The 12,664-nt window shown below is 35.1% G+C and overlaps 1 protein-coding gene across 1 annotated transcript; it reads left to right on the forward strand.

Annotated features, from left to right (window-relative positions):
* Nucleotides 1-3,159: 3,159 nt before the first annotated feature.
* LOC110709742 (ubiquitin carboxyl-terminal hydrolase 16-like) lies at nucleotides 3,160-11,951 on the forward strand. Its single transcript, XM_021887968.1, has 11 exons — nucleotides 3,160-3,452; nucleotides 5,137-6,433; nucleotides 6,514-6,602; nucleotides 8,137-8,222; nucleotides 8,384-8,546; nucleotides 8,642-8,762; nucleotides 8,868-9,025; nucleotides 9,491-9,575; nucleotides 9,677-9,889; nucleotides 10,318-10,379; nucleotides 11,015-11,951. Exons 1-11 carry the CDS (start codon nucleotides 3,160-3,162, stop codon nucleotides 11,748-11,750), a joined length of 3,303 nt encoding a protein of 1,100 aa, XP_021743660.1. The 3' UTR covers nucleotides 11,751-11,951.
* The last annotated feature ends 713 nt before the right edge of the window (nucleotides 11,952-12,664 follow it).

Below are 12,664 nucleotides of genomic sequence, written 5' to 3' on the forward strand. Positions count from 1 at the left end.
GGAAACCTTTAATAGACATCAATTGCCAAACAAAAATAAATAAATTAATAGCTTGTAAGGCATATGTTAGCACAACCACAAATTGATCAAATTGAACAGAAATCTAAAATGGTGTGACTCAATTTCATGTACTCGTAATTATAACACATTTAAAGTTAAGCTCAAGCTTGCCTCAAACTAAAAACCTTTGCTCGTTCAGTTCTTAAAGCTTGTTTTAATGAATATAATTGAGTTTGATCCAAACATAAGCTCAATCACTTCTCCAAACCATATAGGGTTGCTAATCTCTTTATATTATCTCATAGTGAGACATCTCAAGCAAGCTAAGCCTTGTTAATTAGTTGTTATTACTCCTAAAATGCACCTAATCAATTACCTTTTCACATATACCATCAATAATCTTACTCTTTTACTGCCTATCCTTATTACATACCTAATCGGATAGAAAACATACAATCCTACACATATACAACGGTAGATGATGTTGAATTTGACTAAACTAAAGTTATCTAGATGCCACCAAATTAATTTACCAATACTCAACCTTACCTTTACATTAATATCATATCATATTACTGTTTATAACGTGAAAATTTAATGGTCTAAATTTCTTTATGAAAGGTGACAATTACCACATTTTGGGATTATTTCCACATGCATCATCATAGTATAAGTAGGAGTATGAGACCGACTCTTCATCTTCTTTTAATTTGTTTCCAAAATTATATAAAATCTTGACCGTTCATTAATCACAATCTCTATCTCTTTTTGCAATTTGCAACTCAAAAAGTCAGGTATTCTCACAACTACCATACAACAAAGTACATTTTTCATACATGCCGTAAATCAGTCAAACCGCGTGCAAGAAATTTACTGTTTTAAAGAGTTAAAAAACTGGTTTTAAAGTCCGGTTCAAACCGGAATTGGTTTACATTGTGCCCCAATAATATTGGAATTTGGATTATAGGAGCAAATAGGAAACACTCTTCTATGTCTTATAGGTTTGCCCCGGTTTCCTTTTTGATTTGTTCCTCTGTATTTGACCCATAATACGTATTTTTTTAGCGTATGCACTATTTCAACTATTAATAGGAAAACGATATATAAATGCAATCGTAAGATTAGGGTGCATTTAAAAAGGAAATGTTAAAAATTATGAAGCATTGTATAACATTGATTGACGCATAATTTTGTCATAAATTTATGAAGTTATAGTCGATTATTTAGTGTAAGATATATGCAAAACTATAAACAACCTGCATGTTTTTTTTAGGTCAATTCATAAAGAAAGTGAAGGGGAAAAAATTGGGGCAATCTTTAGGAAACGAAGTAACAATCAACTAGCTAGACACTGAAAATTTGTCTTTATTAGGTGCAATATATTACTCTTGTGTCTTGTATGTCAATTATCTAATAATAAAAAATAAGAATACTAGGTTGGCTTTGTGATGAAGTGTTAATAGTCCTTGCCCCTTGTATATGATTTATGGACATCTTGACATCTTGTACTAAATAGTCAATATGCAAAAGGTTCTAGCCTATTGTTGGATTGAATGTCTTGATTAGCTAAGCTACATATGAAGTAGACAGTAATTAATTTTTTTTAATAATGACTAATTGATATTACGTGGATATTGATTATTGGAAAATATAGATGTTAAATTTACACTTTCATATAGGGTATATATGCTTTGATCTTATGTATAAGCATCATATTTATATATTTAAATTCAGAATTGTATACGTGATGCCTAAAATTATACTCTCACAAAATAAGCTGTTAGACACAAAAAGTTTTTACCATAACGACACAAAAATGTTAATAGATTGTCACAAAAATGTCAATTGCACTGTGCTCGTAGAGTTAGTATCAGTTGATGTGTTGCATGGTCTCTTATATTTCCTCGTATTAGTTTGGTTAATATGGTATTTAAAAGGATTTAAAATTATTTCGATAAATCTATCATGAAAAAATTACAAATACTTAGCTTTAAATTTATTTTGCGATAGAAATATTAAATTTAAAAGAATTAAAAGGGAGAAGATATGTCATCCTTGCTTTTTATTACTAGAGATTTTCTATTGCATGCCTAGCTATAAGACTATAACACACACAAATGATACCAAACCGTAACCGTTTAAATAAAAAATATGGTGCACGGTAACGAATAAAAAATGAAAAATCGATATCTATGTATTAATTAGAAAACAAAATACAAACGCCTTACAATCTAGACTTCAATATTCCCCATTATTTAAATCTTTCATACCAAACCGTTTTTTCAACACACTCAAATCTTAAATTACACATATTTCGTATAAACCTACGCCATACAAACCGTTAATCTGTTGACACATTGAAATTTTCTGTAAGAACACCATACTATCATTATTGCACAAAAATATTTGACAATTAGTATCAACACAATTCAAACCTCATCTGCATTAAACTCTTCTGACCTTTGTGGCTCTCTCTACCATACACACGATGTCGGAATATACAAAGTATATAACAAAAGATGAAAGTTCCTCTATGATTGGGTTACATTACATGCCCAATACCAAACACAAAATAAACCCTTCTCCAAGTCTCCAAATGATAAAATAAACCCGGTTCGAATATTTGATGAGGTCACATTTCCCAACACCTCTTCTCCTAAACCAAAAATTCCTTACCTCCCACAATTTCAAAAAAGCAAAAAAAATTTAAAAATAAAAAATACTTCGTATACTACTAAGACTTAGTACTAGAAAAAGAAAGAAAAAGAAAATAATAAGAAAAAAAAAGCCCTAAATTTCCGATCTCAGACATTTCAGACCAAAAAAAAAAAAAAAAAAAAAAACACCAAAAACAAACTAAACGAAGAAAGAATCATACAACAACATAAACACACGCTCTCTCTTTCTTTCTCTCTCTAACTTTCTCTCTCTTCACTCCAAACGACATTCCATTTAGTCGTTTAATCTGCATGCAAGCTTTTAAAATACCTGCAATTTCATCTTCATTGTTGAAGATTATGGTGGTGAATTTATCGATTAATTGGTGGTGAAGTAGTTTATGAATTTCGGAAATCGAGGAAGAAATTGGGGGAAAATTTTTAGGGTTTTTCGAAGCTATGTGATTGTGATGTCATTAATTTTATTAATTTTAGTGCATAAATGCTCTTTCCCGGGGATCTAGGGTTTCGCGTTGCTGTTTTCTTTATTTTTGGGGTTTTTCCGGTGGTTTTCTTTGTTCTCCGGCGAAAATGGCGGATTGCGGTGGCTAGACAGCAGGAGATCAATCGATTGCTTGTTTTGGCATCTGAAGAGGCTGCTCGAGCTGAGATTGAGGCTAATTTTGGGAATAATTATACTAGTTCTTCGGTTTCGATACCGGTTCAACGGCTTTGTGCTGTTTGTTTTACTCCTACACCTAATCGATGTGCTAGATGCAAGTCAGTGAATTACTGGTATGTTTGATTTTTGTTATTTTTTTTGGGTCAATTTTGTTGCTTTTGTTGAATTTTCCGTATTTTTTATTTTCATTTTGATGCTTGAATTTTGAGTCAATTTGAGAATATTGGACTTTAATGGTTGAAAATTGAAGAAATTACTGGCTAAATGGATAAAATTTGTTAGAATTTGTTCAGAACAGCGATTGATGATTTATTTGGATGATTCATTGAATCTAATGGTGAGAATTAGTGGGTTAGGGGGGTCATGAGGGCATTTTAGTCTATTTGACTGCGGGTTTTTGCAGTGAGAAAGCGATTTGGATTTGAAGGATGTTGAGATTTGGGTGTTATTAACACCAATTGGCTAGTGGACTTGATTACTGGTTAACAATGAGTAATATTGAAGTTTATTGGGGAAAAAGGAAGGTTCATTTGACTGTGGAGTTTTTACTTTTTGTCAAAAGTAAGTGATTCGATCATTTGGATTTGAAGGTATTGAGATTTTCATGTTAGTTTGCATCAATTGGACATTGGACTGATTCCTGTTAGCAAAGAGTCTTATTGAAGTTTAAAACTCTGGTTGTTTTAAAAAGTCTGTCCAAAACTTTGTTGAAGATGAATTGGATGAATCTTATGATACAGTCATACAGAGCAGTCGGACTGTCGGATCTGGTCATTATGTTGCAAAATTAGGCATTTTCCCCCATCCGCCTGCAGGTTTTTACCAGGACGCAGTATTATGGCTTTAGAGATGGTGTCATTTATTTGTTAGATTACATTCTATTTCTATGGATCTTTTTCCATTTTGTTTTGTAAGTTGTCATAAGTCATAGGTCTGGTTAGTCTCTCACAGAAGGTAAACTGAAGGGTGATAGAGATTACTGTTTGTGGAATTGTGTTGATGAAGTTTTAGCAATTTTTGGTGCTAGAATCAATGAACATAGTGGTAGACGCTAGTGGTTTGAGGAATTGATGGAATATTTGCTGTTGGACAACGAGATATTATCGTGAGAAATTGTTAGGATCTCTTATAAGTTGATATTTTGGTGTTGGGTGATATCATTGGAAAATGTACCACTATCACAGTTGGCTATGACCTTCGCAAATCCAATCCTTTTCCTATTCTAAGTGGTGAACTATGTTACCTAATTTGCCCCTAGACCCCCCTCCCCCTCTCCTGCCCCGCAAACTATGAACAGAAAAAGGTGATTTATGTTAATGAATTGATAAGTTTTGCCTTTTAGGCCCAATCTAATTAAATAGGTAACATATCAGTTGATTTGATCCTATCTCATAGTTATACAAAGGTGGTGAATCATCAATCATGTTATGATTATTCTATACGATTTTGCGGTATGTGCATATGGTTGATGTTATATATTAGGACTCTCTATATTTAGCTTGACATGACTATGATGGGCTGGGATTTGTTGGGAAGAGCCGAAACGACTAATTGATTAGTGTTGCTTTTTACTGAATTTAGTTCACTCGTTGGTATAAGCTGGCTTCTTGTAAATATATATATTTGTTGGTGATTTGGTATGTATGTATATATGTTGATGCTGCAATTCATTTTGAAAAGTCAAAGAAAAAGTAGAAAATTCTTATTTTGAAAAATCAAAGAAAAAAGTAGAAAATTCTTGAAGTTCTTTAATAAACCCTACATTGCTGCATCCACTTATCAGTTTGATCATTTCAGCTCTGGCAAGTGTCAAATAGTTCATTGGAGACAAGGTCATAAGGATGAATGTCGTCCATCGGTGAACAATTCTGAGTTCAGTGATGAGGAAGTTAGTTTTGTGGGCGATAACCAGCTTTATTCTGATGGTAATGTTCCAATTACTGTGAATGGTGGAATACAATATGAGGAACAAGTTCAAACTGCAAAAGTGAAACCTGGGTTCACCCCCCCTGCATATTTTACACCAGATTTGTCTGTGAAGGATGACAAGAATGCAGTTCACCATTCTTTGCCAGAAGATGAACCAGTGTCTCAATTAGAGCTTCGTGGCACCTCAGAAGTATCTCAGCTTCATGTATCTTCTTCTAGTGATGGCATGTGCATTGATGATTCCATCTCAGATACTGATAGTATACATGATCTTAATTCTGATTCATGTGATTCTTGCTCCACGCTTGACAACCTTGAGACAGTGTCAAGTGATAGGAATTTGGAGCCAATTAAGACACTGGAGGAAAAATCTTATTCAAGAGTGTCATCCAATGGTAATATGTATGCTTCTAGTGATCCCAAGGAAGAAGCATCGGGTAAATTAAGTGGCTCTTCAGGTTTAAGCATCAATCGCTCTGACAAGAACTTAGCTAAGCCTTCAGTAGCCACATCTGGTTTCTGGGAGGGTTCTCTTGATTATTGCAGAACTAAGAAGTATATGCAAAGCACTGATGCCAAACCAAATTCTGGGGGATTAGCTGATTTCTCATCAGATATACGCTCTAAAGGGCCAAAAACATCAACTGATACCCATCCTGGAATTTCAAGCACTGGTAAGCTTGTTGCTGAGCCCGCTTTGGCAGAAAAGGGTTCTGGAGATCCCTCAAAGAATCTGAGCTCTACATTGGTTGGCTCTAAGGAACCTGCCGCTAGGGTTAAGACAATGAAGAATGACAAAGATTTGGTAAAGTCTGTAGAAGTTGGAGTTGAAAATTTGAAAGGCAGTGCCCTGCCATTCTGCGTTTCAGAGAAGGCAAATGATCTGGACAGAAACTCCAAGGATGTTCTGCAATCACCAATGTCTAAGAAAGCTGGATTGTCACCAAAATCTATTAATGGTCCTCCATCTGGAATGAAGGAGCCTATTGCCCCAGTTATAAAGCCTGTTAAATCTGCTGCAAATGTTGCCATGCCTTCTCAGGTAGCCAGACCTACCCCGAGTGCTTCTGCTGGCTTGAAAACGTCAGTGCTAAAAGTTGTAGAGCAATTTAGAGCTCCAAAGATGGTGAAGCAAAATGATGATGTTGAAAGAAAAACTGAAAAGGTTGGTGCGCAGGTCTTGCCATTTTTTTTTGCCTAATGTGATTATGTGATGTTTAGTGGATGACCTTGTTGATTTTGCAGGCTGTTTTCCCATATGAGTCATTCGTTAAGCTTTATCATTGGAACAAAGTGGAGCTTCGTCCATGTGGCCTAATAAATTGTGGGAACAGGTGATTACATGATCATTTTCATTCTTCTTCTTCTTCGTGTTGCATGGTTATGTGCAGATGTAACCAAGACTACAAACATGACACTACACAGGCTTAGAACACTGAAATATTGTTTGGCGAACTAGGTGAACAGACGTAGATAAAAATGTAAGACTGAAAAATACTCTGTATTGGTTTTATATATAGATCACCATTATCAAAGACATCAGTTGCCCTGATCTGAAAAAAGCTTATATAAATTGCTATAGAGATTAGGAAGTGTTTACAAACTTAGAATATTAATCGTAGTCGTTCATTTAAGTTCCAGTGAACCAACAACTAACAATTTGTGGTGGATGTATTATTTGGATATCACACTTAGCTGAGTAGTCATTATTAACAATTCAAAGTCATGGAAATTTTTGTTGGTTTTGAATCATTGGATATTAAATTATTAATATGACTCTCTTAACTCTTTGGTCACACTATGTAGCCAAAAATATTAATGCAGGAAGTTTCACATATGTTCATTGCAGTATCATTAGTAGAAAGTTTGATAGAGTATAAGAACATCCTAATTGTCTTTGCAAATCAAGGTGAATGCTAAGTTTATAGGGAAATTAAGGTTAAAACAGGTATAAGATAAGTTGTTAGTGATTGATTTCAAGAACCCTGTTTTTTGCGGGACAAAGGAGGGCTTATTAGCATGTTATATGATGAAAACCTTTGGCAGAGAAGGTTTGGGATTCAAAATTTTTAAATATAACTAGATTTATCTTTGCAAATCAAATTAGTATTAATTTTCTTAATGTATGGCCTTATTGGTAATCTATTTGGCATTTTCTCCACCTCACTCAAACCCTAAACATACTGCATACTCTTCCTGCTCATGTGAACTCTGAAGAGTCTGACTTGTGTATAATGAATAGGTGGTGCTCAGATAGCTGTTTGAGTTTATCATACTCCACATTATGGACTATGATTCCTGGAATCTATTGTTAAAACTGCTTTCTGAGAGAGTGAACGAAATGTATATGTATTATAAATGGATTCTGAATGGCGGAGAGATATTTATGGGAGAAAGAGTACATAGGGATTTGGTAATGGTAGCACCTTGTTAGCGCTGCTAGATCTGGATTGGAGGTGTAGTATCTAGACGTACGAATGCAATAAATGACAGATATGGAACTATGGATTCTTTGGAAGGAGACAATTTGAGTAGAGATGACTATTTCTAATTGTATTCTAGTGCGCTTGGTATTGTAGACAAATGAAGTAAAGGAAATGAAGGGTGAGTAAAATAGATTGTGAGCCTGCATAATAGTTTCAGGATCTTGTTTGTTGTAAATTTTTTTTTTTTTTTTTTTTCTGGTATTAGTTAAGTCTATGTGAGAGAGGAGAGGGGGGGGGGGGTTAAGGGAAAGAAGAGCTGCTTGCTTCAGGATAACAATGATAGCTGACTTTATCTTTTTTTTTTATTATTATTTTTTTTTTTATTTTAAAATATATTTATTGTTATTTTTGTTCTGATGTGATTTTTTCCCTCCCTGTATAGCTGTTATGCCAATGTAATACTTCAATGCTTGGCATTTACCCCACCACTCACCGCTTATCTTCTTCAAGGGCTCCATTCAAAAACATGTAAGTTCCTTTTTTTTTTTTTTTTTTTGAAACAACATGTAAGTTCCTTACCCAATGCTTACTTGTTGGATTATTTTTCAACAATACTTCCCATCTATTGTATGTGTTGTTTTCTTTGAACTTAATTTCTTTTTTATGATCTGATTTTCTTTACATGATAGGTGCAAAGAAACACTGGTGTTTCACATGCGAGTTTGAAAGGTTGATCTTGAAGGCAAAGGAAGGGGGTTCTCCACTTTCTCCTATAAGTATACTATCCCAAATCCAGAAGATAGGGAGCCATCTTTCTAATGGGAGGGAAGAAGATGCACATGAGTTTTTAAGGTTGGTTGTTTTCGAGATGTATATGTTTATGGTTTATCTTGCCTTTCAAATGAATCTTTGCTATTGAATTTTTGACGAATTAATGGTATTGATAGGTATGCTATTGACACAATGCAATCTACATGCCTTCAAGAAGCTGGTGTGAATGCTTCTGGCTCGTTACATGAAGAAACAACTCTCTTGGGGCTTACTTTTGGCGGTTATCTTCGTTCAAAGGTAGGATATAACTTTCAAAGACAATTTTGTGGCCAAAATAATATTGCAGTTGATAATTGTGTTCTGAAGCTGCTCCCTTTTTTTGCACCCGCCCCACCCTTGCAGATAAAATGTGCAAGGTGTCGTGGTAAATCAGAGAAACAGGATAGAATGATGGATCTTACTGTGGAGATTGGAGGAGATATAGAGACTTTGGAAGATGCCTTGCGACAATTTACTGGAACTGAGCCTCTTGATGGGGAAAATAAATACCACTGTGGCAGGTTGGTTCTTTTCTTTATGCTGGTACAATTACTTGATATCTATGGAATCTGGCAATCTATTTGTAGCATATAGAATGGACGCATCATGCTTTTTATATATGCTTTTTTCCTTAGTCTCTTTTGACTATTAAACATTTGGTAATTTCCTGATTGGCATTGTACACAATTTTGAATTATGGATGACAGGTTTGGAAGCCAAGTATTTTTATATTCCATGTATCCACCATATGAATGTTTTCTCCTCAGTTATAGAGCTATAATTGTAAAGTATTAGCTTTGCTTATACTTAACTCTATACATGTCTGAGTGAACCGTGTTTTTTTTTTGATAACAAAGTGTAGAGTATTGTGTTATTGGGTGTAGTTTCCATGCTGTTATTCCAGAATAGTAAATGAGACATTTAACTTCTTTCTTTGCTGATTAATTGCAAAATAACTTCCTGATTATGTTCCTTTCTTTTGGCAGATGCAAATCTTATGAGAAAGCTAAGAAGAAATTAAATATACTAGAGGCTCCTAATATCCTCACCATTGCATTGAAGAGGTTTCAGGTAATTTGGAATCATAGAATGAGAATTTTTATATTTTTCTCTCACATGCTAATTTTTTAACTCTAGTTTTCTTTTAATATCTTATATTTTTTGAAATTCAGTCTGGGAAGTTTGGCAAGCTCAATAAGACTATTCGATTCCCGGAGATTTTAAACCTAGCCCCATATATGAGGGGAGGAAGTGACAAATCGCCAATATACAGACTCTATGGGGTCGTCGTTCACTTGGACATTATGAATTCTTCCTTTTCGGGTCACTATGTATGTTATGTTCGAAACGCACAAAACAAGTGGTACAAAATTGACGATAGCACGGTATGGTTCATTAAATTTTATTTAAGTTGCATAATTATCATGCAAGTGTATTATACTGAAACTTTGTTGCCTTGTGTCTGTTGAAGGGGAGTAAGAGCTGGAAAGTATGAATGTCATGAATTATTTCTCTCTTTTCTTTGACCATGCACTTCAGCTTTTGGTTTTCTTGAGCTGCCAGTGATAACATATAAATTGGACCTTTGATTTGTTATGAGCCATAAGAATTCTCCATTGTTAGCTTAGTACATCCAGAAAACTGACAAACTATATGCCTGTGATGTTGCAATTTAACTGCCAAGTACTTGTTGAGTGTTAGCTTATTGTATGTTGACTTCAGAGGCTATTTTAATTGGGGCATCTGTTATGATCTTTTAAGAATATCTTTTGAAACCTTGAAGCTTTTATTGACATGGAACTTGCTTGAACAGGTAAAGGCTGTGGAACTTGAGAGAGTGCTAAACAAGGGAGCATACATGCTCTTCTACTCAAGGTATCATCTATTATATCAGCTTTTAGAAACATTGGTTATTTGTGGACCTGTGGTACTTGGAGGCTGGGGACTGGTCTACTTGTAATGTATTTAGCTATTTACTCTGGGAGTTCTTACTTTAAATTGTTGAAGGTGGCTGGACTGCATAGAATTTGCTGAATCAACTGCTTGATTATGTGAATTTGATTGATGTCTACTTTACTGTTCTATTAAGAAATATGACATTCTAATTTATATGCCAAATTTGGGGGAAAAAAAACCTTATACAGTACAGGGGTAAATGTAGTTGATTACGGAATGCATTCGTATCATGGGTTCGTCATGGAGGGAGGCAAAACTAGAATTAGAATGAATTAAATAATCAGCTACGTTCAACTCCCTTTTTGGTGGTCATATGTGGCTATTCTTTCGACATTATTTATCTTTTCAATTACCTGTGATTTTCTAATTTTATTTAATGGAGCCATAGATGTACTTGAGTCGTTATATTTTTGTAGTATTATTTTAGTCCTTATAAAATTTGGGTTTTAGTAAAGCCAAATGTTTACTTGTGTTTATATACCAGTTATAATGCTTTTTCAGTGATATCTCTGGTTTTACTCTTCGTGATCTTAAGATTTTATACTGATTTGCAGAATCTCACCACGTGCTCCAAGATCTATTAGAAGTGCTATAGTCTCTCGTGATCTTCCAAGTAAGATTAAAATTCCAGAGGTTGATGCCTCTCGGATCAATGTGAAGAGTTCCACTTCAAGACAGAGAGATCCACCCGCGCATGCCAATCGTAGCCCAGATATTGGTTACATACGTCAAGATGGAACAAGCATCCCACCAGTGCGAAATATTCTTGATTTTGACTCTTCCAGTGATAATTCATCCCTGTTTAGTCACTCCGATGAAGTCTCAAGTAGCACCGATAGCAACAGGGAGTCTATCAGTGCCGATGACTTCTCTGAGTATATTTTTGGTTACAATGCCTTTTTTAGGCACTCTTCAGATTCAGACACCTCTTCTTCCTCTTCCTCCTCATCTTCTCCTCAATACTCAAAGCATTCACCCCTTTCCAATTCAGAGAGGTATGCTTCTGCACTTCCCGGTGATAATTCTCATTCAGTTTCAATGGAGGACCATTCTTGTGCAAAAGCGCCTTATGAGGCTTCTAGAGCTGAGGATTCAGGTTCAGTGAGTGGAGTTCCATTTTTGCATTCTAACAGTAGTAGTAGTATTAGTAGTAGTGGCCAGCAAGTTAGGAAGCTAGTAAATATTAGTGGTAGAGAGGCTGATGCCGAGAAATTAGGACGGGCTAACCCTTTGGATAATGGAAAATCTGGTGTATATCTGAGACGATCTTGGAGGAATAGAACAGATTAAGTATTCCATCATATAATGTTAAGAGTTGGGAATAAGTGATTAATGGTAGTATTCCTTTTCCCCCATCATTTTTTTCTTGATCTTTTGCGGGGAAGGGGGTCGGAAATATTGTATGTATGTAAGTTGTTACATTTGTATTTAATGAGAAGGTATAAAGAAAAATGGAAATTTAAATTTCACATGTACCAAATCTTACTTTCAGATAGCCCAGATTGTTTCCGATTCTTGCAACTTTACATTGAAAATCTTTAAACAACTAACAAATTTGCTTTCCTGTGACTAGTAAATTGTTAAATGTCTGATACATCTTCTCTCTGTTTTCTACAATATATAGTGTGGCGGTGTGGCCGTTGTCTATTCAAGTTGACAACCGACTCTTAACCATTATCAAAGTCAAGCCTATTTAGTATGCTTCATTCTCGGCATTGAGCCATCAGCCATGCTTTGGAACTGGTGGTGCTCGTGCCGTGTTGTACCAGGCCGTCTACTCCCAAGTAAGGCCAAGGCACAAGAAAATGTGTCCTGGTTGTGCTTAGTAACATCACAGCCCATCATAGATTTGTGGACGTTTCTAAGATGAAACCTAATGCAAAGGATGCACACAATTTGCGCTATACAACTATACAAGTAGGTGATCTAAGAGCTAAGCGAAGCTAAAGCCGCTTTGTGGCGATCAATTCTAAAGACTAACCTTGGATTTTTCATGAGCAACCAACGTTATATGAGGCATTACTTCACATAGAATAAGGGCTAGTGTGAAAGAAAACTAGTGGGGCATCTTGCTTTTTGTAGTAAGCGAAATGCCCTCCCTCCTCTCCGAATGAGTAAAGGAGAAAGATTCACATGAACAACTTACAAAGACGACACTTTAAATCATACTTATAACCAAACACAATTTTTTAGTACTACCACTT

The sequence above is a fragment of the Chenopodium quinoa genome, unplaced genomic scaffold (genome assembly GCF_001683475.1).
Source record: "Chenopodium quinoa cultivar QQ74 unplaced genomic scaffold, ASM168347v1, whole genome shotgun sequence".
Taxonomy (NCBI): domain Eukaryota; kingdom Viridiplantae; phylum Streptophyta; class Magnoliopsida; order Caryophyllales; family Amaranthaceae; genus Chenopodium; species Chenopodium quinoa.